The 25,426-nt window shown below is 35.0% G+C and overlaps 2 protein-coding genes across 2 annotated transcripts; one reads left to right on the top strand and one right to left on the bottom strand.

Moving 5' to 3' along the window:
* Nucleotides 1-721: 721 nt before the first annotated feature.
* LOC129940799 (signal recognition particle subunit SRP72) lies at nt 722-3,296 on the bottom strand. Its single transcript, XM_056049281.1, has 6 exons — nt 3,074-3,296; nt 2,645-3,015; nt 2,394-2,584; nt 1,580-2,213; nt 1,002-1,525; nt 722-941 (listed from the first exon to the last, which is right to left on the bottom strand). The coding sequence occupies exons 1-6, from the start codon at nt 3,186-3,188 to the stop codon at nt 809-811; spliced, it is 1,968 nt and encodes a 655-aa protein (XP_055905256.1). The 5' UTR covers nt 3,189-3,296; the 3' UTR covers nt 722-808.
* A 1,641-nt stretch (nt 3,297-4,937) lies between these two features.
* On the top strand, nt 4,938-24,134 carry LOC129938494 (uncharacterized). The gene is made up of 7 exons (XM_056046099.1): nt 4,938-5,101; nt 5,241-5,395; nt 17,373-18,222; nt 18,285-18,404; nt 18,462-18,626; nt 23,436-23,544; nt 23,615-24,134. Exons 1-7 carry the CDS (start codon nt 5,047-5,049, stop codon nt 23,817-23,819), a joined length of 1,659 nt encoding a protein of 552 aa, XP_055902074.1. The 5' UTR covers nt 4,938-5,046; the 3' UTR covers nt 23,820-24,134.
* Nucleotides 24,135-25,426: the final 1,292 nt, after the last annotated feature.

The following is a 25,426-nucleotide window of genomic DNA, read 5'->3' as shown; positions in this document are numbered from 1 at the left end:
ACAATTTTTTGGCAGCTGGCCAATCAGATTCTAGAAACTTGCTTTACTTTCAAGTCCCTTATGTTGCCTGAACTTGCCCATTCTTCCGTTGGAAGACAGCTGCAACGAACATTAAAAAGAGTACCTTTACTAGGAAACATACTTTTAAATTTTAGGAATATCTCAGATTCTTAACTCTTTCGCTAGAATCAAGTTGGTATATTTCTCAAGATCATTGCTAATGTATCCATTATGAACTCGTGATCTCGGCGTTCTTCATTTTCTTTGGTGATTGATTGCATTGCGAAAAGTTCTTGAATCTTCGGCGATGGAGAACCAAAAACCGTGTAGAATTATATGCTTGAAAAAAAACAACTCTGTCTACTTTCACTAAAATTTAAGACTCATCTACGCCAATTTTTCTAACGTTGGCAACATGTTTAATCTTTGAACATAATAAGGTAGTACCAATGGCGTGTTGGTAACTGCGTATGACTGTCATGCCAGAGGTCTTAGTTTCAAGCCCTGCCTTTGCCAACTTTACAGAAACTTGTATTCAATCTTGTGTTTGTCTAACTATGTATATATATATAAATTTAGTCCTATCATTATTGGCTGAAAATAGCGACATGATTCTCGCTTTAGTCTGCTGTGCATGCAAGTACAGAAATATAAATATTCACTCTCAGGGCACAAGGCTTTAGAGTGGCTTGCAAAATAATTATTAAAGAAACAAAATATGTATATATGTAAGTAAGCAGAAATACAAATATGCCTGAATATTTTATTAAAGTTCTTTAAAAAAAAGAGATAAATGCATTTAATGAGTTTAATGTCTGCCCTTCTTTTTCTTGTTGTGTCCACCACCTTTACGATGTTGTTGGCGTGGTCCAGGAGTGGTTTCTTGATACACCGGAGTCACTGGCGAATTTTTACTCAAATTTTGAGTTTTTGACATATCACTAAAAAAAAGAGTATAATTTATATATATCAAAGTACAATATTCGATTATTTTCACTCACTATTGATCTGCAGCTCCAGTTGACATACCCTGTGAGCCCTTTATTATATCCTTGGCTCTACGATCCCTCTTTTTACGGAAACCAGTCCGTTCATATTTAGGAAGCCATCTCTCTGGGTCTGGTCCAACTTCAGAATTGTAGTTCTTTGGCAACTTCCCAACTCTCTTGCGATTGGTTTTCTTTTTCTTTTGAACATCTCCGGGGGTACTGGGTGATTGTTCGATTTTTGCATTAGCTGACTTTTTGGCGGCTTTGGTACTCATGACCCAGTTTGCCGCTTCAAGAGCGTCAATTTCGGATGCCGTAGTCAATGTTTCGAGGGCAGGAAGTTTTTTACTGACATCGAGAGCCTTCTTCGGATTGATTTGAGCATAGGCTATAACAAGCTGAGCAATGACCTTCATGTCATTTGGCTTCAACTTAAGAAGTTCCTCAAGGGAACTTGCAGCCGTCTCAGTTGCACCACCACGAAGGTGAAACTCGGCTGCTTGGCGCCACATGTCGGACAAATCCGCACTACTTACCTGTAGTTTGGGTTAGCAACAATTTTGAAAGAAAAATATAAGTGTTATACTTACGTTGTTCTTTTTATACCAATCAACGGCAGACTTCAAAAGAGCCGACGCTGCTTGTTTGTTGTCAGTTCCCAGATAAAGGGTTACCAAAGCTGAAACAATTCCAGGTTTGTATTTAGATTCTCCGAGAGAAAGAAGAACCTCAATGGCTTCTTTGCGATTGCCTTGCAACAACAAAAGCTGAATGATTGCAAATTTACTAGCAAATGAATTCTTTTCATTGGCGGTGGCATATTTAGTTAAAACATCGACAGCTTCCTTGTACTTCTTATCCTTAGCTAGCTGACTGCATTTGATTAAGACCGCTTCAAATTCTATATCGGGATTAGATTGTATTAACTTGTTGCAAAGATTTTGACAATCGTTGGCATTAGTAAATAATGCAAGCAGGCAATTATTCAAAGCAATGATTTTCTTTTGACGCGAAGTCAATTTGTGGTCACAAGAATCGGCCATTGCCAAGCGAATCTTTTTCTTTGAGTCGAAGACATTTTGATCCTTGTTGATGACGACTGAATTATTGCTGGCCACAGCAACAAGTGCTGGGTCTTTGGGCTTATTTTTAAGACAATCAGCGTATACAACACCAGATTCCTTAATTTTGCCTTGCATTTGGAGACAATATGCTATTTGAACCCTGAAACACATTTGCAAATTAAAAAAGTTAGCATAGCTATAATCAGTTAATATGTTGAAATAGGATTAACAAAATCTTGTATTCAATTTCGAACACTAGTATTTTGTCAAGTTAGTTCAAAAATAAGCACTGAAATAATATTGTAAGTTAACAAAAGAAAAACATTATTTCAATTCTTACCGAATCACATCGATTTCCTCTCTAATTTCATCTTCTGAAGCTCCGTCTTCCTCGAGTGTCTCGCGACAAAGTTTTTCTGCAGCCCTTAGTTTTTTTTCTGCTTCGAGAAATTTACCGCGATTCGCAAGAGCACAAGCTCCGTTGAAGCACATTTCGTAAGTGTCTTCCGGAAGATTAGGGATTTCTCTTTTCTTATGAAATAAAAACACAATTATAAATTAGGTTATAATTATTCCATTTTTCAGACTTACCTCATCCAATGCTAAATTTGCAGCCACCGCGCTCAAATTAGTCCTCCTCTCGTCCTCGTAATCGTCGGTTGTATTTTTAATAATGTCCTTATAGGATTCATAACATTCTTCGAAACGTTCCAATCTATACAGAACCTGAGTACGAAGTTCCTTAAGATTGGTAGGAAGTGGGCTTATTTCGCTGCCATCAATTGTCTTCAAAGCCTTTTCAGGTTGATTCAAACGATATTCACAATAGGCTCGCTCAAAGACTAAGGAAGTCAGTTTATTTTTTTCAATAAATTTATAAGCTTCTTCAAGTTTGGAAACTTGAATCAAGCATATAACCTTGCAATGTAGCGCCGTTTGGTCATCCGGTGCAATACCAAGAACTAGAAGAACATTAAAAATTAATATAAGACCAACAATTGACTAATTTAAATTCTTGACTTCTGTTGACTGCTTTTACTGCCTTTTCGAACTCTCCATTTTGTCCGAATTTATTAACATCGGCATAGGCTGATTTAATAATCAATTCTTTTTGGTTCCCACTGTCTTTCGACATGTTTTTAGCAACAAATTTATTTTATTTTTATGATTTTCAGAAATTTTTTAGCATTTCCAGTCCACACGTCGTGGCAAAAAAAATTATGGGAATAAGGAGAATATTAACTTTTTTGACACTTCTTTAAATTGGACAACTCACCAATATGCTGCGTTTACACATAAAACTAAAGGTGGAACTTGAATTATATAAGACACAATGTTTGTTGAACACACTGGCAATGTTGCCGAAAACTGACTGCGGCACCATTAGCTATTGCAGTTTTTTTTTACTTAACTATTGTATATAAAACTTTCAACGCCACCTTCAGGCTATGGCGAACGTAATAAAATACAGCTTCATGATAATCTTCTTTTTATTATTGTAAATAATTATAGAATTGAATGTTATTTTCAAAATTAAATTTAACAAAACAAACACATTCAGCCAGAATGAATGAATCGACAACCCCGATTGTTATTCTATTCCCATTACCATAGAAAACCCCTCTTGAAAGTGATTCCAGCTCTTTAGCTATGTTTGACCTCCTATAGGTTTGGTGGAAAAAATATAATTCATTTTTAAACAGCGGGAATATGGAGAAACTTGATTTTTGTATTTTGGTTATTTTGTCAAAAAGATCTAAACAAAGTCCAAGCATAAGCTCTTGGAATTAATTTTAAAACACACCTGAACATTTATTTTTGCACTTTTTGATAATTGTCAATTTACTTGTCATGTTTGGCACAACTACAAGAAATTCAATTCAAAACTCTAATTAAAATGGAAAAACTACATGCAATATTCAATTCCCATTTTGTCCACTTTCACCTGTCAAATGCTGGTTGGCTTTCAATTCGGTCAGCTCAGTTATTTTGTTTTGATCCCATCAACACGCTCTACACAAAACTGCAATTAGAATATCTACTTTAAACTATTTTTACATGGCTTCTTGAAATTTTCAGTTTCTTATTTTGAATATTTTAAATAATACTAATATGCATTTTAAATGCTGTGCTAAAACAAAAGTCGAACAATCGACAAACAACACCACAGCTGAAAACACAGCCATCTTATTGTGCTATGACTTCGACTTGGAGCATATTTTTGAGTATCGGTATTTCGATCTAAGAACCCGTTTGTCTAGTTCTTAAAACGCATTGATTTGTGCTTTAAAATTGTTTTTTTTTTTTTTTAAATGTAAATTAAGAAATGAGTAGAATCCGCAAAACCAAATATTCATATTACCTAAATTTGATGTCAAATATTTTGGAATGAAAGTACTCAAAAATCCGTAAAATAAGTTATCCGTTTGTTAACAAATGTCATTTAATACTACCCCCTTATTATTAGAAATTCAGATTTAAGATACGTGTTAAGCTAGCCATACACGACAGAGCCGAAGATCCAAATGGAACCTAACTGATCTAAAATCGACCGTGTGTGGGAAACTGGTAGCTTGGGTTGGCTCTGCGATCCATATGGATTTTCAACTTATCCGAATAGTTTTGGATTGATCCCCGAATGCCACCATTGGTTTGGTTTGACAGTTCACTCTCTGCTCTAAACATAGAGGAAATATATTATCTCTAATACATTTAGAGGAAATATATTACCTCTAATACATTTCCTCTATGGCTCTAAACTTAAAGAGAAAAACACCTTAAGCCGATACAAAATAACTTAATCAAATGTGCGTTCAACCTTAAGTTTAAATATATGGCAATACCCCTAACACCATTTATGTCAACAAAACTGTCAACCATTATTAAGTGTCAATATTTTTTTTGTTAATTTTCATACAAAATTTATCAAAAAGTATCCGAATTTCAAGTTCTTAAAAATATTTAATTTGATCTCATACTTGATCATCAGCACTATGCTAGAAAAACAGATATCTACCCTATTTTTCCTTATAATATCAGTTATATCAGGTAAATAGTTAATAACAAAACAGAAAGTTGATTGTTACAACATCCGCCTACTTTTTTCTTTCCATCTACCTACAAAAAATGTTTTTGTTCGCAAAAATGAAAATTTCATGTAAAAAATCATGGAAAATAAATAATCCAGTGAAAGCATTTGAAGTTGATATCAAATTTACGGGGTCATTGGTATCAGGGGCCTACGTTAATTTCACAGCAACTCTGTACCAAGATGGGAGAATTGCTAGAGATGGAAACTACGAATACAATTGGAATGATAACGCCAATCCACCACACTCAGCGGTGAGTAATCCTTTGTTTTTAAAATTATTAACAAAATAAGTAATGCTTAGTAAAACATCAACCGAGAAAAAAAACGCAAACATCTTGTGTTGTTTAGTAGTCGAGCATTGTTGATGCTGTTATAGGGAAACAAAAACAAAAGTTGAGGAAATAATACTGACATGATTGCGTTTTATAAAATGCATAAATTATAATCCACAATTTTAATCAGAAATTGTGTCAGTAGGTAAAACTTAGGAATTATTGATAACAAGAACGTAGCTCACTCTCAATTGTCAAGGGAAAAGAAAGAACGTTCGATTGAACTTGAAATAATTTTATTTTTCTTATTTATTTCTATAAATAAATCAAAACATGAATAGCTAGTCTTGTCAGTGCAAAAATAAATAGATTACTGTTTACTTCACGTCTTCATTTTCATTTTTTCTCGTATGAGATATTATACGTACATTATTAACTTAATAAAACAAACAATGTGTCCAATTATTCGCTCGTTGACTTCAATTCACTTGTGTATAGAGTTTAGATGTACTTACTTTAACTAGGATAGAAAACGCAATGAATTGCATATTTAAAGCAACAGCAAAAGATTGCCAAACAATTAGGATAAAAGATAAAATGTGCATATTTGTTGTAAAAGTAAGTAGGTTCATTGAATGTCAAAAAATCAAATATCAACAACTGTTTGACTTCCACACTATTCATAAAATTGAATCCAATTTTTCTTTATATGCAGTTTTGTACTTATTTGTTAAAATTAGATGAATTATTTGACTATTAGGTTAGGTTTAACTGGCTGCTCTTGATGGAGTAGGACACACCTAGTCCAGTTTAATAGCTGATTTTGATATCACATACATCTTCAGACTTTCTTCTAAGCTCATTTAAACCAGTTTGAGTCTCTAAGAATACGTGAAAGACTGATTATGTTAATAAAATTGAGATCGTTTAGATTATTGTAGAAGAATTATTTTAGGTAATTCTTGCGTTTTTGAGCAGGGCACCGCGGAGGTGAAGAACTGTCTCTTCTTCCTCATCTATACAGGTTTGAGAATACGCCTAGCCTCTTTGCGTGTATTCCTATTAGACAGTACGCGGTTATGACACCGATTATCAATCAAAGCAAGCATCTTGAGCGCTTTAAATCTATCGTAGGCCATTGGTCTGTTCACCAACTTACAAATTGTAAATAACAAGTGCTTTTTTTAACAAATTTTATAGAAAAATTGATTTTTTTCTGTTTCACGTGATAATTGTTTTACAAAATTGTAGTTGTAGATTACAAACGGACATTTGTAGAAATTTCATTATTTGCGTTTCACCAAAACGTTTTTTTGTTTGTAGTTTACAAATACAAATTTGTGAAATAAATTTTGTTTGTAAGTTTATGTTCCACCAACTCAAATATATTTAGAATTTTGTTCAGTTTATGAAAATTTCTTAAGAATGTCGTTACGTCGTCTCTCAATGGAAATTACAATTTCCCCTATTTTGAGTATCTTGTCTAACAAATTTGTTGGATTGAATTTTGTAGTTTGTGAAACATAAAATCAGTTAACAAATTTGTAATTGAAGTTTACAATTACAAATTTGGGATTGTAATTGTAATTTGGTGAAATAAACCACAGATGTTTGTTATGACCTGACACGTTGTGATGTTATTCGACCTGTGCCCTATTGCACCAATTTACAAATTACAACCACAAATTCGTACTTGTAATCTACAATCACAAGTTTTGTAATTGTAATTTGCTTTGGACCAACTATAAATAAGTGGGATCACATATTTGTGATGAGAGTTACAAATTGTATAGTAAACCTACAATTAACTGCTGCACTATTTATGCTTAGAAGTTGTAGGTTGAAAATTTAAATCACAAATTTTTTCAACGTTTTTTTATGCAATGCTATTGCTATGCTATTTGTTTACTAAAAATTGCTTAAGGCATATTTTATATTAGCATGTCCTTCATTTTCGTCGTTTGTTGATTGTTGTAGTTATTTTCATTTTCTCTGGTTTCTGGTATTTCGATGGTGTCATCATTTGAAGTTTTTGAAATATTGGTTAAAGCTACACAACATTTGATTATATTTACAGCTTTTCGAGATTGTAATCAGTGGCGAGGTGTCATATTGTTCAAGTCGTGCATGAACGACTAGCTTACAGGCGACATTATTTTAATTTCTATCTAATTAACCCACACCTCATAATCATACTGTTCCTTCATTCCTTATAGTTATATCTAATGTATACGTACATATTTTCCATTTTCCAACTCGCGCGTTCCTTCTGTGAACTACCCAAATAAAAAAAACGAACTAGCTACCTGCTACTGTTTTGTTTTACTCAACCGATCTGTACAGTGTATCTACCCAAGTCGTTCATACGATTTGGCAACGAAATGAGCCCATAGAAAGCATAAAAGAAAAAAAAAAAAACAATTCACTCGTTATAAGGAGCATTTCGTTCAAATCTGTTTTGAACGAGTAGAGCTTTTTTTAATATATAGAATGATGGAAATAAGGAAAACGGATAGCTAGGGCGTAGGTAAGTAGTTTATTTATTTATTTGGGTACATATCCAACATTTTTTTTTTTATTTTTTCGAATATGAGAAATGAGACGCACGTCGTTCCTAGGGAAGATTTCATTCAGATCAGTTTTGAACGAGGAAAGCTTCTTTTTACTGTGGAATGAAGGAAATGAGGAAAACGGCTAGCTGGGGCATAGATGATCTGGTTTCAGTTTTCCCTGAGATATACAAATTATGTGAACTTGTCCTTACATTCCCTTTAACAACCTCGTCTGTTGAATGGTCGTTGTCAACCCTTAAAAGAATAAAAACCTATTCTGCAACAACTATGGGCCAAAATAGATTATCAAATCTTTTAATGCTTACAATTGAACAATAAACAGCTAAAAGTACTAACGTAAAATGTCTATTGTTATTAACCTTAACAATATACTAAACATTCAAATATATTTAATCATCACATACCTATTTATTATTCACATAAAAATTAAACCACATTATAATGTACTTTTATATAAAAAAAGACTTGTTTGACTTCTTGGCATCGCAAATAAGAATTTTGAAACTGAACGACTACATTTTTTAGGCACGCGTCGCCGCTGATTGTAATCCCATATGTTTTAAACATGGGACTTCTTTCAATATATCAGTCGAATTTTCAATTATTTTTCGAGTGAGTTAGTGTGATCGATTATAACGTTCAACTACAGGAGAAGTTTTTTGTGAAATCGGTGTAAGTTACCAGTCTTTGCAAGGGTACCCCGTATCTCCAAGTAAAACGGCATTGGAAAAAGCCCGAAAACCATTTCCAAATCGACCCTAGAATCGTGCAACCTTCCAATTTATATAGGCATAATAGAACGTATAATCAGGTCCACATACTAACATACAATTTATTGAATGACTTCCATGTCTATCCACATAAGCAGCTTCAAAATTGTTTGGTGCACCAATGTTAACTAACGTTCTATCAATGCATCCACAAATACGTGGCATACCTAAATAATTTTGATTTTAGAGAAAATTTTAACAAGAAGATGCTTACTAACCCGCAAGTAACTTAACTTTTCCTCAAGGTCTTGTTACAAAAGAAAAATTGACAGTTTAGAATCTTATAAATTTCCAGGTCCAGATCAAATCGTACCAGCTGAGCTACAACTTACCATTGATATAACTTTGCTCATCATTGATCTAGATCTGGTCTATATACCTCAGCGATCTAGAGAAGTAAAGGTTGTTTTCATTCCCAAGTCAGGCAAATGCTCGCATGTCAACCCTAAATATCTAAGACCTTTAGCCTATCATCATTCATTTTCGAAACTCTGAAACGATTGATTGATATCCATGTACGTAATAGCATTGATAAAAGGCTATCGATGTCTCAGCATGCTTACTGCAAAGGGAAATCGGTAGAAACAGAATTGTACACTCTGTTAAGGACTATCGAATACTCCCTAGAGCAAAAGAAATATAGTATGGTGGCCTTCCTGGATATTGAGGGCGTTTTCGCCAACGTTGACACATCCGCTTTCACTCTTGCTATGACGACCCTAAATGTTATCTCAAAGCAGACTTCATATTAGCTCCCTAATAGGTGTCCTTACGGGATACTGTCTTATAGGCAGATACGCAATACGACTTGGTGTAGTCTCATATGACTTCTGCACGATCTGTATGGACGAGGAAGAAGAAGAAACAATCTCTCACCTTCTCACCCTGCTCTTTCACTAAGACGCAAACTACATCTTTTGATAATCGAAGCTGAGCAGACATGGTAATATCTTGTATCACACATAATTATAACAAATACAACATACATATATTTAACAAATTAATTGCCCATAAACTCTTTAATTTTGTTGCTTATTTCAAAATAGAGTTAATCAAGAATAAATATAAAACATTTATACATACAGTCCATTGATTCGTTCGCAATCGAACGAGATTCAGGACATGGGTACACCAATCGTTTTTACAGTTGCAACTCGTACTCGACCATCTGTATCTTAAATTATTGTTGCTGTGATTTTGCCAAGTAGCTACTTTGTTGTGGGGGAAGATTTGGTTCCTTCATAATAACAAGGTCCCCTGGTTTTAGATTTGGACTCTGGTGCTTCCACTTTAGCCGTTCTTGAAGAGTGGTGATATACTCCATGTGCCACCGTTTCCAAAGACCTTGGACCATATTTTGTAGGTGATTCCAATGTGGAAGTCGATTTAGTGGCGTGTTTAAGGTGGTAAAATGAGCGGGGGTTAGAGGGTTTAAATCTTGATCGGATATAACACAAAGAGGACGAGAATTCAGAACAGCTTCGATTTGATTGAGAACGGTTTACATTTCTTCAAATGTAAGAATCGTTGCTCCGACTACTCGTCGAAGGTGAAACTTGACGGACTTGACACCTGCCTCCCAAAGACCGCCAAATTGGGGTGAAGATGGGGGAATGAAGTGCCATACGATGCTGTCCTTAGCAAGTGACGTTGCAACATCTTCGTTATACGCTTCTGATAACACCGAGAAGGTACTACTTTGCGAGATCCTTTGTGATGGCAAATCCATTAGTTGCGAAGTAGTACTTTTCCGCAGTTTGAAGCATCTTTTGCAGTTGAAAACAATCTTGCGGATTGAATTTCGACATCCCACTGATTATATGATCAATGACATCAAACTTTTTCACTGAAGTTTGGAGGACTTGATGCGGAGATAGTCTTTGTTCGTGTAATATATCGTTATCTTCTTGTTGTAAAGTCACGAATTTGGGTTCAGGCCATGCATTCTCCTCGAGACACAACCATGATGGACCAGTCCACCAAAGGTGATGGTTCGAGAGATTCTGCTGGATTTGACTCTGATTATATATGATGCCAGCAACTCCTTGGCGTAACTTCCAGTATAGCAGCGGTTCTGTTGGCGACGAAGGTAACCCAGCGACGAGGAGGTGAAGAGAGCCAGTGCAACACAATTTCAGAGTCGCACCAAGCCATAGTTTTTGGAAATTTGTACGAAATTGTTGATTTGATTAGGTTGATCAGGCGAACTCTTCTCTATACCTTGCCCATCGGTCAGCTAATCCCAGAGGCAGCTGGTCCTCCCATCCTAGTTTAAATTCTTTAGACCAGAATTCCTGAAAGAGGATTTTGAAAAGCACGACTGAAGGCGCTAACAGTCCTAATGGGTCAAATATCCGCGACACTTCTGACAACAATGAACGCCTCGTCAGTGAAATGGTTGGAAGTACTTTTGACATACGAAAAGCATATTCATCACTTCCAATGCGTACCAAGCACCTTAACAAACGATTTTGAGCGTTCTGTATCAAAGAAAGTGTACTCACAATCTTCCTTTGGAAGAGAAGCAAGAAGTAACCAGCAGTTAGAACTCCATTTTCGCAGCTGAAGTTTGGCCATTGATAGAAGAACAACTAATCCCGACTGCAATTCGATGAGTTCCTTGGTAGAGTTTGCCCCTGTCATCACGTCGTCAACATAAAGATCTTCCAAAAGAACACGGGCTGTATTTGGATACTCGGATTGGTAATCTTCTGCAAGCTGTTTTAATATGCGAACGGACAAAAACGGAGCAGGTGCTGTACCGTATGTAACGGTACGTAATCGATAGTGTTCTATTTCTTTGGAAAGAGAATCGAGCCAAACAACCGGCTAGTAGTCAGCGTGGGGATCCTCTATCCAAATTTGGCGAAACATTTTAACTACGTCCGCCGTGAACACGAAAGGATGTATGTCGTCGAAAGCGTAAACACACACCTATCAGATCACGTTGAATCGGAGTGCCTACTAACAGTTTACTGTTCAAGGATTTTCCCGTTGAATCTTAAGCTGAGCCATCGAAAACGGCACACAATTTTGTGGACGAGCTGTCCGGTTTCCAGACTGCATGATGAGGAAATAAAAACACTTGCCACTAGAGACCTTAATTTCATCGTTAGGAATTCGAGTCATATGACCTAAGCCAATGTATAAAATTAGAATACAACTCTCGCAATTTTGGATTTTGATTAAAACGACGTTCCATTGCATGAAGACGAGAATCATCGAGTGAAAGAGTATTTTTGAACGACGGATTTGGTGTTTTAAATGGAAGCTGAACTACAAACTTCAAATCTGGAGAACGAGAAAATGTCTGGCGAAAGTGTTCTTCTGCTTGGTCGACCACAATTGAATGCTTTGCTGGAGCAACTTCCTCGAAACCCAGGGCCGTTGCAACGAGTTATCTATGTCGATACTCCGAGTTCAAGCTTTGAAATATAAGACCAAGATGAAACGTCAATGGATTTAAATGGTAAATTGGAAGTCAATTTGTCGAGAATAACGGCATCAACGAACAGATATGACGAGTTGCAACGAGAATGAATATTTAAGGATATGCGACCCTTGGTATATCCTATCTCTGTTGATGATAAACCGAGGATATGAATTTTCGCATGAGTACGTTGAACACCGATTCTTTGAACAAAGGATTCAACAATAAATGAAGACTGTGACCCGGAATCAAGGAGCACACGACAGTCTATAGAATTTCCAGATGGTTGGTAGAAGAGTTTTCTTTCGATAGCTAAGATCAAGCGAATTATTATTAATGACCAGTATATTAGATGTAGCGAGATTTGATAACGGTAATTGAATTGAATTGATTAGAGCCAGAAGATGATTTTGAATTATTGATTTCAACTGGGTGCACCAGCAAATGATGGCGTGATTTGCACACCCGACAACGAAACGATGAATGGTAATTTTTCAACAACTACCCAGCAAGAAGAAAAAGAAGAAAGAAGAAGAAAAATAAACGATTTGTCTTTGCAAAGTTTCGGCGAGATTAAACGTCTAACCCGACAAATTTGGAGCACTGAGGAAGGATATGACTGTCTTGACACATTGGGCATTTAGGTGTTGGAGCTGAAACTGAAGGCCCAGCTAAATGTACCCGAATGCTATTCAATAGCTTTGTACGCGATGTTACCGAAAGATTGTTAAGAGATTGGAATGCTTCAAGAGCATCGCAGCGCTCTTTAAAGAATTCGAACAATTCTATTATTGTGCAATCTTCCCGAGAGCCGATATGTTCTACCCAAGATTCTTTTGAATCGGAATCAAGTTTGTTCAATAACAAATAAATAAGCCATGGGTCGCGGCCCGATTTGTTCAAAGCACTTAGCCCACGCACAACTTCATCGGCACCGTCAGATATTTTTCTTAATGTTTGTACATTAGAGACACTGGCAGAAGGAAGCGAAAAAAAGGTTTCTATAAATGATTGTACGATTAATTGACACTGATCATAACGTTTTTCTAAGCGGTCCCATGCTTCGGGATAGTTTTTATCACTAATCGAAGCTGCATCATAGCGCAAATAGGATTTTAAATAATGAAATTTATGAGTTGGACTAAGATTTTTGCTCGTATCAACTGATCCCAAGAAAAGATCCCTAAAGGAAGGCCAGTTCTTATAGCTGCCGCTAAATGGTGGCACAATTATCGAGGGAAGTTTTGTAGTATTCAAATCATTGGCAGACGACGGAGCCGAACCTAGTTTTTTTTAGAAATATCGATTGCTGATCAGCTAAACGATCTATAGCGTCAGATGTTTTAGCAGAAATTCCATCGGAATTTACTTTTTAGCGAATAGCTTTGACAATTTGAGAATTCTTTACAAAATATTTTGTTTCGTATGCCGAAAACTCATTTTCGATTTTATCGACTTCTGAAAGCAGAAAATTCTGTGCACGCGGTTTCTAGTTTACCTAACCAAATTTATAGCATTTCTATTGGTGTAGATTCATCAATTGTCCCTACGAATGCTGCCACCCGAGTTAAACGCCCTTTAGCATTACCAAATTTAACTTTTAATGCACTCACCATCGCACAAGTTAATGTTCAATATATATATATATATATATATATGTTCTCAGCAAAAAGAAAAACTATGTTCAATTTTAGCGAACAATGAGCGGATAAATTATTATTAATTATAATAAAAGCACTCAATGTTCACTGCTTTAAAGTTCAAATTAATTTTACAAATACTCGTATAATTTGAAAGCCTAATAAAGTTCACGAAACATTGCAAGTGGAGTAACTACATACATACATATGTACATACATATATAGATTCATGCAATCAATATGAAACATTATTTTCATACCACTTTTGATTTTTGATCTAATTCAATAAATTATAATCCGGCTCGAAGGACCACAATGTTTGCGAACGAATATATTTATTCTTGATTAACTCGATTTTGAAATAACCAACAAAACGAAGAGTTTATGGGCACATATTAATATGTTAAATATACAGTGCCCCACAAAAGTTTGCGTACAGCGATGAAAAATTGAAAAAAATCGTTATTTACAAACGATGAGAGATACAATTTTTTGAAAGGTATATTTTAATTAAACAATATTCAAGGTTTTGATTTTTTATAACATAAATAAAAAAAAAATTGTCTTTATTCAGAAATAAACAAATTGAAACAAAAAAAGTTTAAAAATTATTCACAAAAGTTTGCGTACTGCTGTAAAAGATATGAAAAAAACGTTAGAAAAAAAACAAAAATAATTATTCTTCTTTATTACTTTTGGTGTCAGTATTTCGTCGGATATCCTTTCAGCCTACAAGTTTTTCTGTATAAGAACTGGTTATGTTATTCCATTCAGATAATAATGCTTCTTTTAATTGAGGTTTATTTTGTATATCGTTTATGCGGATCTACCTTTCTAAAGCATCTCATAGGTGTTCAATAGGGTTTATGTCTGGACTCTGTGGTGGGGTTTGTAGCAAATGGGGAGTGTTGTATGCCAGCCACATACGTGTATTATGTGCGGTGTGTTTGGGGTCGTTGTCTTGCTGGAAATAGTAATCGTTTGCAATACCCAAAATGTCGGCACTTGTTTTTAAGTTTCGTTTGAAGATGTCAATATAAACATATTGATCCATGATCCCTTCGATTATTTCCAGCTTTCCGACTCCTGAAGACGCCTTACAGCCCCATACCATAACACTTCCACCACCGTGCTTTACTGTCTTGATAGTGCACTTAGGATTAAGGGCATAGTTTGGTTTTCGCCACACCCTCAAACGACCTTCAGACCCAAAAATGTTATATTTCGACTCCGGAGACTTGTTTACATACTCCTTTGCGAATGAGAGTCGTTTGTGTCTGTTGATCTTATTGACAAATGGTTTTTTTCTTGGTGTGCATGACTTCAACCCCCCTTGAACTATTACTCTTCTTACCGTTTCTGATGGGTGCACTTTGATGTTGTTATGTTTTTCAAGTTGTACGTTTACCGAGTTAGCCGTTGTGAGGGGATCCTGGTCCACCATCCGCTTTATAATACGCTTATCTCTTATAGAGAGCTTCGATGGTCGGCCAGATCTTAGTTTTGATTCAACTTTTCCCGTGTTTTTGTAGCGATTTATGGTCGTTTGGATCGTTGACCGGCTTCTTGAAGTTTTATTTGAAATTTCTGAGTAGGACTTTTTTTCTTTTAAATTCAAATCAATAATTAACTGCCGCTCACTTAAACTCAACTCTTTATTAGCCATTTTATAGTTTTTTGCGAAAAAAAATTACAAACAACTATTTTCCACACGTGATAAGCGCAAACAAAGCCCGAAGAAACAAACCTGTTTTGCTAAAAAAAATGAACCGTTACTTAAATAGAATGTAATGCAAGTATAAAACATTCTGTACGCAAACTTTTGTGGAAGATTTTCACAGCTTTTTCGTTGTTTGTTTTGTTGTATTTTAATAGAGAATATTTAGTTTATTTATATTAGTATATATCAAAACCTTGAATATTGTTTAATTGAAATATACCTTTCAAAAATTTGTATCACTCATCGTTTGTGAATAACAGCAGTTTTTTTCAATAATTCATCGTACGCAGACTTTTGTGGAGCACTGTATGTATGTTGTATTTGTTATAATTATGTGTTTTGTAATACAAGATATTACCATGTCTGCACAGCTTGACGATTGAATTCCAAGAGGTCGATGCTCGCATAAATTCTTGATTGCAAGGTGCAAAGAAATTTTACCACAAAAGAGAATGCGAGATTAAAATTGAGTGAAACTAAATAACTGTGCAGCTGATAAAAAGTTTGTGCATGAATTTTACCGTTAGATTTAAGTAGGCAATACATTAACTGGACAATTTCGTCATACATCATAGGTAGGTCTCAAAAAGTTGTCATTGATAACTTCCTATCGAGGTCTATAGGATGAACTTCTGGTGTCCCGCAGGGCAGTCATTTGGGTCCTCTTCTTTTTAATATTTTTATCAATGACATTACGTCAGCCATAAATCACTCCCAGTGTCTCCTATATGCCGATTATTATATTATTAAATTATTTCTTGATATAAAAAGTGTTGATGACTGCTATCGTGTTCAGTCCGATATAAATCGGGTGGTTGAATGGTGTTATTCAAATAGTTTAAAGTTAAATATAATAAAATGTAATGTTATCTCTTTTTTTAAATCAAACACTCATATTGACTTTAAATACTTGATCGAGTCTAACACACTCTCCCGTGTAGAAAATATCAAAGATCTTGGTATAATTCTTGATTCAACTTTTTTTTTAAATGTCATGTTGACTATATAGAGCGAATTCACTTGTTGGTTTTATTAAACGAAATTGCGTTGATTTTTGTGACCCCTACTCGTTATTATCACTTTATACATCCCTTGTTCTTGTTTAAGTTCTTCGAGAGATTCCTTTAAGGCTAGTCTTTTATTTATATTTTTAATAATGTTATATACATATATTAATATCTATTTTTACCATAATCTGTTAGCTGTAAGACTGCTTGTAGATGTTACAGAAATAAATAAATAATATTTACTAAATCTTAAATTCTTAGAAATAACATAGTGTATGGTTTGAATGTTTGGCAAAATGTGTAAATGATATAACTTTTATGAACTTAAGTATGAATGATTTTAAAGTAAATTTGAATGAATTGAATGATTTGAATGATTGAAATAAACGAAATAATTTAAAAAAGTTTGAATCGATGATAAATATATTGAATGTTGTTCAATCCTGAACAAGTAAGAAGTAAGTCTCTAGATTCATGTGGTATCACAATGGACCTTTTCTTTTGGCCTAAGTGCGTGGATTCTGAATCCGCAGCCACTTTAACCTAACCTATGTACCATATATAAGAGAATATAACCCTCTTTAAAATTTAGTTGTTTTTATTTTAAATCCATTACTGTTAAGTTGAAAAAGTTCTATACAAAGCTCGGCATTTTTTTTGTATGTGGCTATTTTTGGGTAGAGATTGAGTATACTTATTTTAAGAATTAAAGGAAAGGTAAAGGGGCATGAAAGTGTGCGAATTGTGGCATGCCTTGAAAATCACTATTTGTTTGTTTTAAAACTTTTATCTATGATGCTTTTTTTTAATCTGCAGGTTTTCAAAACAGATCAGCCTTATAGTAATTGGAGTATTAATTACCCAAAAGGAACTAAACCCAGTTTATACGAAGTTAATTTAAACGTCCAACGATTTAACATGATTTTTTGGTTTTCGATAGCACAAAAAAGCGTTCACTTCAAAGTTACTGAACTTTTAAATGGAAATATGTCATTGACACAAAATGGCACTGTCAGAGAAGAAGAGTACGTCGCCTATAATGAGCCGGTCAATCATACAATCGCCCTTAAAGAAAGTGACATGGAATTCCTGAAAAAAAATGCAACTTATATTCAAACATTTTGGTTTGAAAATTGCACATACATTGGAGTAACTGATGGATTCACTTATTTAAACCGATATTCAAACATCGGTTCTACATATGATATTGAGGCTCTTGTTGTTGCTTCATTTGATAAATTACCAAATCCCACACCAAGTACAACCACAACAACCACTACAACCACAACAACAACATCGACAACAACAACTACAACCACCACTACGACTCCAAAGACTACAACAACTCCAAGCACAACAACATCCTCATCCACAATTCCTCCGAATAATACAACTAGTACATCAACAACGCCAAAACCTAGAGCTAAACGTGATACTGCAGCATTGATAGCAAATTTCAATAATCTTACTGCATCAGCGAATGCGAAACTTTTGGGAATCGATATGGCTTCATTAAATGAACACTCTGCCTCTGATGAATATTTGACACCTACAACTGCTAACCCTTTGAATTCTCAATTGCCTTATATTTGTTTTAATAAATCAATGGTCGCGGCTGATCCAAAGAAAACATATGGATATTTTAATAGAAGAGTTATATCCCTACGTGAGTTAATTTTATTTGTATAAACTACTTTCGAAAATCTGAAGTACATTATTAATTTCCAGTTCCTGTTGGAGAATTTTCATCAAACGGTAAAAACTGGTTGCAACATGGTGATGTTTTAAATTTAGATTTATCCTGCAAAGGCTCATCTCCCCTTGAGTATTGCTACAGAGTCTATGATGGTAACAAGAATTGTTTTGATTTTAACAGTTATTTAACGTTTAAGTTTTTGATTACAGCTCCGTATAATTTGACCGGGAACGAAACCTGCTCTATTTGGATTCCAATTAGTAGTTGTTCATTCCAACTGCGACGATGGTTTGCCGAAAGCAAGACTATTCTATTTTTTGTCAGGAATCCAATTACTACCTCAGTCAATCAAGTCACCATTAACTTTTATGAAGGTAAGTACAAATCAAAATAATACATCAACAATGCAAGCAACCCTATGTTATGTCAACAACTTTTTTTTCCAATCTTGAGTTAAGTAGGGCCTCACCCAAGAAACTTCTCCATCTAGCTCGGTCCCTAGCTAAATTTCTCCAGTTCGCACTAAAAGTCTTCCACTCCGACTTTCCGGGCCGGAGCATTGGTTTCCATGCGCTCTACATGACCATGCCATCTCAGTCGTTGGACTGTTATCCTTTTGGCTAGGGCTTCGTCGCTGTACAGCTCGTACATCTCGTCGTTCCAACTTCTCCTCCACTGACCTTCTGTACATAAGGGACCTTAGATCACGCGAAGCACTTTTCTCTCGAAAAGACCCAAGGTGCTTTTTTCCCATTTTGTCTGACTATGCTTCTGCTGGATGAATATGGTCATATATAGCGACGCAACACTTTGATTGCTCGAGAAAGGGTTTTACTACTCACTTCACTTGCTTTCTGAGCCCAAAGAAACAACGGTTAGCAAGAGTTATTCTTCGTTTGTTCTCAGCCCTGGTGTTGTTCTCTGTGTTCATAGCGGAGCCTAGTTAGACAAAGTACTTAGCTAAAGTTACGTCTGTCGATGGTGATTTTTTGACCTAGACTTCGGTGTTGTACGACCTTTCTTGATGACAGCATCTGCTTTGTTGCCCTCATTAAACGCTAAACCAAATAGCTGGCTCTTCCTCAATACTCGCAAAATACCCATTGACATTACGCTAAGTTCTTCTAATTATGTCAATGTCATTAGCATATCCCACTTATTGTACAGATTTTTGAAAGATAGTGACTCTAGTGTTGACATGGGAGTTCTGCACTATTCTTTCAAGGACAATGTTAAAGAAATCGTATGACAGCGCATCACTTTGTTTAAGACCTTGATGGTTCTGTAAGGTTGTTTCCTACCTTTATGGAGCAGCGTGAATTCTCCATGGCCATGGTTTGTGCAGGGTGCACAAACAAACTAGTTTTACAAAACTAGACATGGATCTATGCAGCTCGTCCCTGTAGATGCGGCCTTGAAATCGATGAAGAGATGGTTGATGTGATTTTCAGGTTCTTGAGCTTTTTCCAAGATCTGATAAGGTTGTTGACGATGGGTTTTAGACGTTCACATATTACGGCAGAGAAGATTTTGTAAGCGATGCTAAGAAGACTGATGCCTCTATAGTTGGTGCAGTTTAGAGGGTCTCTTCTACAGAAAAATAGCTGTAAAGACGTCGACATTCAAGCCTTCAGCTTGTTTCCAGCGGTTTTGTTAGAACTTAATTTCGTTTCACCAGCTCATAAAACTTTCGAACTTCATTCCTGATTTTGAACCTATCAACATGTTCGACCGCACGCTTCTCATGCTTTCTCTTTTTCCTTCTGAAAAGTCGGTGTTCATCTCTCCTCTTATGCTAATAGAGCTCGTGAGCAGATCTCGTCCTTCTATGCAGCGCCGCTTTATGTACCTGTTTATTGGCTGCATTTTCCTGCCGACATTCCTTAACAAACCAGAGGCTTCCTTGTTAGTGGCTGCTTGAAACACAGCATGTAGAGGCGGCTTCTCTGATTGCATCTTGGCAATGTTGCCACTGGTTTTCGATACATTGTGTTACCAGCAGAGAACTTCGAAGTTCGACGTTGTATCTGTTTTGCTTAGGGTCTGGAAATCCAAATTGTTACCTTCGCTACAACTAGGTAGTGGCCCAAGCTGATGTTAGCTTCTCGGAAAGTTTGGACATCCATGATGCTGGAAGCGTATCTGGCGTTGATCGCGATATGGTCAATATGATTGATGGTAGTTTGTTGTGAAGAACTCCAAGTTAATTTGTGGATGTTGAGTTATAAAAAACGCTTAATGGCTACCATGCCGTTTCCCCCTGCAGCAAAATCGGTGAGTCTGAATCTGTTATCGGAAGTGTTGTCGTGCAGGCTGTTTTTCCTAAATATTCCACCAAAGATGTCTTCCCTTCATAGCTTGGCATTAAAATCGTCCAGGACAATTTTAATATCGTACCTAGGACACTACTCATATGTTTCGTCCAACAGCTTCAAAAATCTATCCTTGGTGCTGTCATCCTTCTCTTCTGTGGAGGCGTGTGCGCATATTATTATAATGTTGCTGAATTTAGACTTGATGGGGATGGCCATGAGGCCCTCGTTGATGCACATATAGCTCAAGACTTGTTGTCTAAGCCAATGACAAAGCAGCATCCAAATAGGCGTTGTTGTTTTTCTGGGTAGCAGTCACTATAGCGGATTTTTTCATTCTATTTTTGCCTAGCCCATCCCAGCGTATTTCCTGGATTTCGGTGACGTCTGCTTTATAGCATAGCCTCCGCTAATTCTTCGACTGCACGTGGGCTATTGGTAGACCTAACATTCCACTTGTATATCCGAAGATTGTTGTCCTTACTTCGTTTGCGTGGGTTGTAAATTCGTCTGTATCCGATTCTTGTTGGTTTTTGAAGGTAGGTTTTCTTTATGTGGTCACGAAGTCACCCTGACGCACGTTCTTTAACCATAAAGACCAAGTCCTTAATTTAAATCCAAGGGCAAGAGTCGGCATAACCGCTCCTTACAGGCCTGAGCTTCGAATATATCGTAGTAACCCTATATGGTGTTCACTTAGTAGTTCAACCTAACTGGAACTGACGCCACTGTTGATTCCATCTTGGAAAATTCTCCACTGCTGTCTGGATGAAGGAAAGGAAACACCTCTCCCCCTCTCTCGGTTGCTACCCTAAACACTGCACTGGCGTTGGAACCCAATCTCCAGTTGAGGTACTAGAATTCTCTCTTGAATTCATATGACTACAATTTAAATATCCTCTTTACAGCCCTGCGCTACTAAAATTCCCTCTTCTATTAGATAGATATTTGAACGCCCTATCATTTAAAATAAGAACAGGCTAAATAGCACATAAGAACAATTTTCTACACTTAACAATGATTATACACTTCAAACGCAGGCAATCCTGATCAGTTGTCATGGTCTTTCATTATACACCCGATTTGTGTAAATAAAAATAAAATAATATATTGGTTACTATCTAATTATAGATAAGGGTAGATATTCCTTCTACTTATCTTAGACTTTAAGCACCCATTCTTTTTTTAAATAATTTAAACTTATTTCAGTTGTTAGTTACTCGGCTAGAGGTTATAATAAATAATTCCATCATGCAAAAATTAATTCCGTTTTTAAAAGCTTAAAATCCAATCACCGAATTCACACACTCTATTTGTTTTTTTACTCCCAAACAAAACAAACTATTAATGACAGATGCTCATGAGTGTCTTCTAAGACCATTTGTTCGTTAATCAAAAAAATTATTATTCTCTAGATAATTTTGAAATTGATAACAACGAAGTTTTCCAATATTTCCTTACACCTAGGCAATATAAATATTTTTACATACAGTGGACAAGAATTAAGCACACTTGTTAAAGAAAATAAAACCATTTAATTTTCAATTTGTTTTCTTATTATGAAATTAGTTATATTTTATTTACATTACATATACATAGCACTATGTTTTCAAAGTACTTCATCAAATATGTTAACATCTATAAGAAGAAAAAAGTATGGAATGTAGAAACATCAATTTTTTACCTGGACATGAATTAAGCACATTCAACAGTTTCTTGATAAAATTTTACTTTCCGTAATCAATTCTAAGTTTTTCTTAGTATTCTTTATTTTGCAGTACAGAAGCAATTCTTTTTGGCAAGTTTGCCACATCGTTACTTTGAACTTGCATACAAAGTTTTTTGAATCTCCTGCCACAATTGTGTTAAATTGTTTTTTTTTCTCAATGTGATGTTCAACATTATTCCACAAATTCTTGATCGGGTTAAGATCAGGTGATTGTGCTGGCTACTTCAAAACATCTAGTTTATTCAACTCTAAGGCACACTTCACTAACTTTGAAGTGTGTTTAGGGTCGTTGTCTTTCTTGAAGCGTTATAATAACGGCAAATTGTCTTCTGCGAAGGGTATCATATGATCCCACAGGATATCTCTGTACACGTTCTCGTCCATTTTGGTGTCAACCGATCCGAACCGGCAGAATTTGGATTCATTTCTCCAAAACACGTTTTTCCAAAAACTAATTGTTTTTTTATACAAGCGGTTTTCTCTGAGCAACGCACCCACGTAGATTATTTTCATTTAATCGGCGCCTTATGGTCCTTAAGGAAACATTCGTAGTTGTCTTTCTGGCTCGGGGGGTTTGTTTAACGTTTTCAATCACTCCAAACTTCTTTAAATAACAGAAATGTCTGTTACCGTCCGCTCTTTTGACTTCATTTCCTTTTTCCTTTGAGCAACATTTTCCTTTTGCCATGACTAACTAATTTTTTTAATATACACAGATCATTAAAGGAATATTTAATTACCTTCAAAAATTATTATTTTCTTTTTAAAAAAACAAACAAAATTAAAAATACACTCTTTGATTGCAAAACGGGCTAAATTTATGTCCAGCTAAAAACAACGAAAATTACAAACAATCTTAATTTTTCGCAAAACGGTATTTTACTTTTCAATCATTTACACATTTGTATTACCATATAAGGTAGTCATAGTAACAACATAAAAATGAACCGTTACTTTCAAGTAATAAAGAATTAAAATCAAAAAAATACTTGTACTCTTTTCAATGTGCTATATTCGTGTCCAAAAAAAGAGAAACATCCTTTATTCATATTGGAAGGAGCATAGTATACTTGACTGGCATATAATTAACATTATTAAAATTATTATTTATTTTAAAATTTAAATGATGTTTTTACTTACAGCGAAAAAGCAGTCACAACTTTCGGTTATTGTTGTTCCTGTATCATTCAGTTTGATCGCAGTAATTTTAATTGTTTTTGGTGTATCCTACTACATTCAAAGTAGGAATCGGTAAGTTCTAAATTTAAATTTTAAAAATGATCATTTTTAGAAAGTAATATTTTTGTACGTCATTAAACAGCTTTAATGTAGAAGTGGCTGATTTTAATTTTGGGGAAACACAATCCGTCGATATGGAATACAAAACATTCCAACAGCGTCTGATTGAGAGTATTTGTGATGCCATTCCACATAGAAGGCGCAGTGATAGCAGTGAGTTCCTTCCTGACTCTAGTCCAACAGGAAGCGAGGGTGGGAGTCCAATGCGATATAATACGATGACATAAGTGAAGAGGTGTACGTTTTTTTATTAGTGTTTATATATATATATACGTATTTAAGATAAGATAATCTTCCCATTAACTCATTATTATTATTATTTCGAGTAGAAGACATGCACATAAAATTGTTTTTATATTTGCATTAATATTGGCAGTGTTTTAAACTTTAAAAATAATTTCTGGGTTGACATATACAATATCCAAATGAGGTAAAAAGTTTTCTTTTCATTGATCTTAAACTATTATTAAGCTGACTAAAATTTATTCCAAAGACTGGGTTTTGTTGAAGAAAATTTAATTTAAAAAAAAAAAAAAAACAAATATCAAAAAAACTATTTAAGCTAAAATAGCAAATCACAAAAATAAAAACAAAATAAATGAAATGTTTTTGTTTTCTAGAATAGTAAACAAATTTTAGTAAAACCATTATAACAGTAAAACAAAGTTTTACTGGCAATAATTAAAAAATGAAAAATATTTAAGAATGTAATTTTGTTGGTTCCCTAAAAACTATAATTCTCTAAAGAGAATTGCAAACGCAACTTAACTAGTAGTTTTCGAATTTTTCCATTCTTTTCTAAACGTTGTTCGAATTTATTTTAGTTGTTTTTTGTTTTGGTTACATGAAAAGTCTCGTATTCATGAGAAAACTAAAGTTAAATTGTAATTTACAGTGCCGCGTTTAATTATTAGCTCACATTGAAACTTTAAACCCCTGTAGTTTTGTTCTTTTTCTTCAATGGTTGGATTTATTTACTATCAAATGCATTTCATATCTTCAACTATTATTTGTGTATATCCAAAAAAATAAAATCATTAACAAAAAACCAATTATTGCACATCTTGAGTATTATGTGAAAAAAGGAACAATTTAAGTTACAAATATCATTTCAAACAAAAATGTTTAAAAATAAAAATGCATAAAAGGGACCCAATCGAAAAGTAATTCTTAATATACATAACCCTCGCAAATTATATGCCGAGAGAGAGGAAAAATAATTGAAAGAAACCGATGTGAAGATTGTATAGCTTTTAAACTGGCAATTCGTCCATGAATCTTTTATGCTCGTTCATCCCATGACATTAACGGGATTGTTTGACGAGACTGGTCACAACAATTGAGTTACAAGATGAAAGCCCATGTTTCAAAAGTGCACCAAGTGATCGAGAAAAAAAGCAGGTCAACATTTTTTTGGGGTGGCGGTGTCTTTTCCAATGATGGCATATTCATTTGTTTTCAACCGTGTGGAGAACGTTTACCACAACGCTACAAAATATTACCCTGGCACCTGCAACGAAACATGGTGCCAGAGAAGTTATAGTGTGAGACTAAATGACTGCTGCAGGAGTGGAAGAGTTGGTTTTATGTCATTATCGTCATGATAACATTTTACACAGGCTTCAGCATCACTTAAACAGATGATAAAGGAAGAACGCCTAACTATTGGACGCGAAGTCACTAACAAAATAATACAATCTATGCCCAATAGACCAACCCCTGGTAGGAGAAGGGATTTCTAACTTTTATACAAATTTTCTAACCATTTTTTGAGAAAAAATGAATCTTTTTTAGTTAATTATTTTTTTTTACTTGAATCAATTCAAACATTTTT

This window comes from Eupeodes corollae, chromosome 1 (genome assembly GCF_945859685.1).
Source record: "Eupeodes corollae chromosome 1, idEupCoro1.1, whole genome shotgun sequence".
Classification (NCBI taxonomy): Eukaryota; Metazoa; Arthropoda; class Insecta; order Diptera; family Syrphidae; genus Eupeodes; species Eupeodes corollae.
The sequence above is the reverse complement of the archived record's forward strand: the minus strand, read 5'-3'. Positions and strand labels throughout refer to the sequence as shown.

What these genes read in the sequence shown, in the direction of transcription:
- LOC129940799 (XM_056049281.1), bottom strand. Translation starts at nt 3,188, where the DNA reads ATGTCGAAAGACAGTGGGAACCAAAAAGAATTGATTATTAAATCAGCC. An exon ending in CAAATTTAGCATTGGATGAG is followed by an intron (nt 2,585 to 2,644) that starts GTAAGTCTGAAA and finishes TTATTTCATAAG; the next exon opens with AAAAGAGAAATCCCTAATCT. An exon ending in GAGGAAATCGATGTGATTCG is followed by an intron (nt 2,214 to 2,393) that starts GTAAGAATTGAA and finishes AATGTGTTTCAG; the next exon opens with GGTTCAAATAGCATATTGTC.
- LOC129938494 (XM_056046099.1), top strand. Translation starts at nt 5,047, where the DNA reads ATGCTAGAAAAACAGATATCTACCCTATTTTTCCTTATAATATCAGTT. An exon ending in CACCATTAACTTTTATGAAG is followed by an intron (nt 18,627 to 23,435) that starts GTAAGTACAAAT and finishes TTTTACTTACAG; the next exon opens with CGAAAAAGCAGTCACAACTT. An exon ending in TACATTCAAAGTAGGAATCG is followed by an intron (nt 23,545 to 23,614) that starts GTAAGTTCTAAA and finishes GTCATTAAACAG; the next exon opens with CTTTAATGTAGAAGTGGCTG.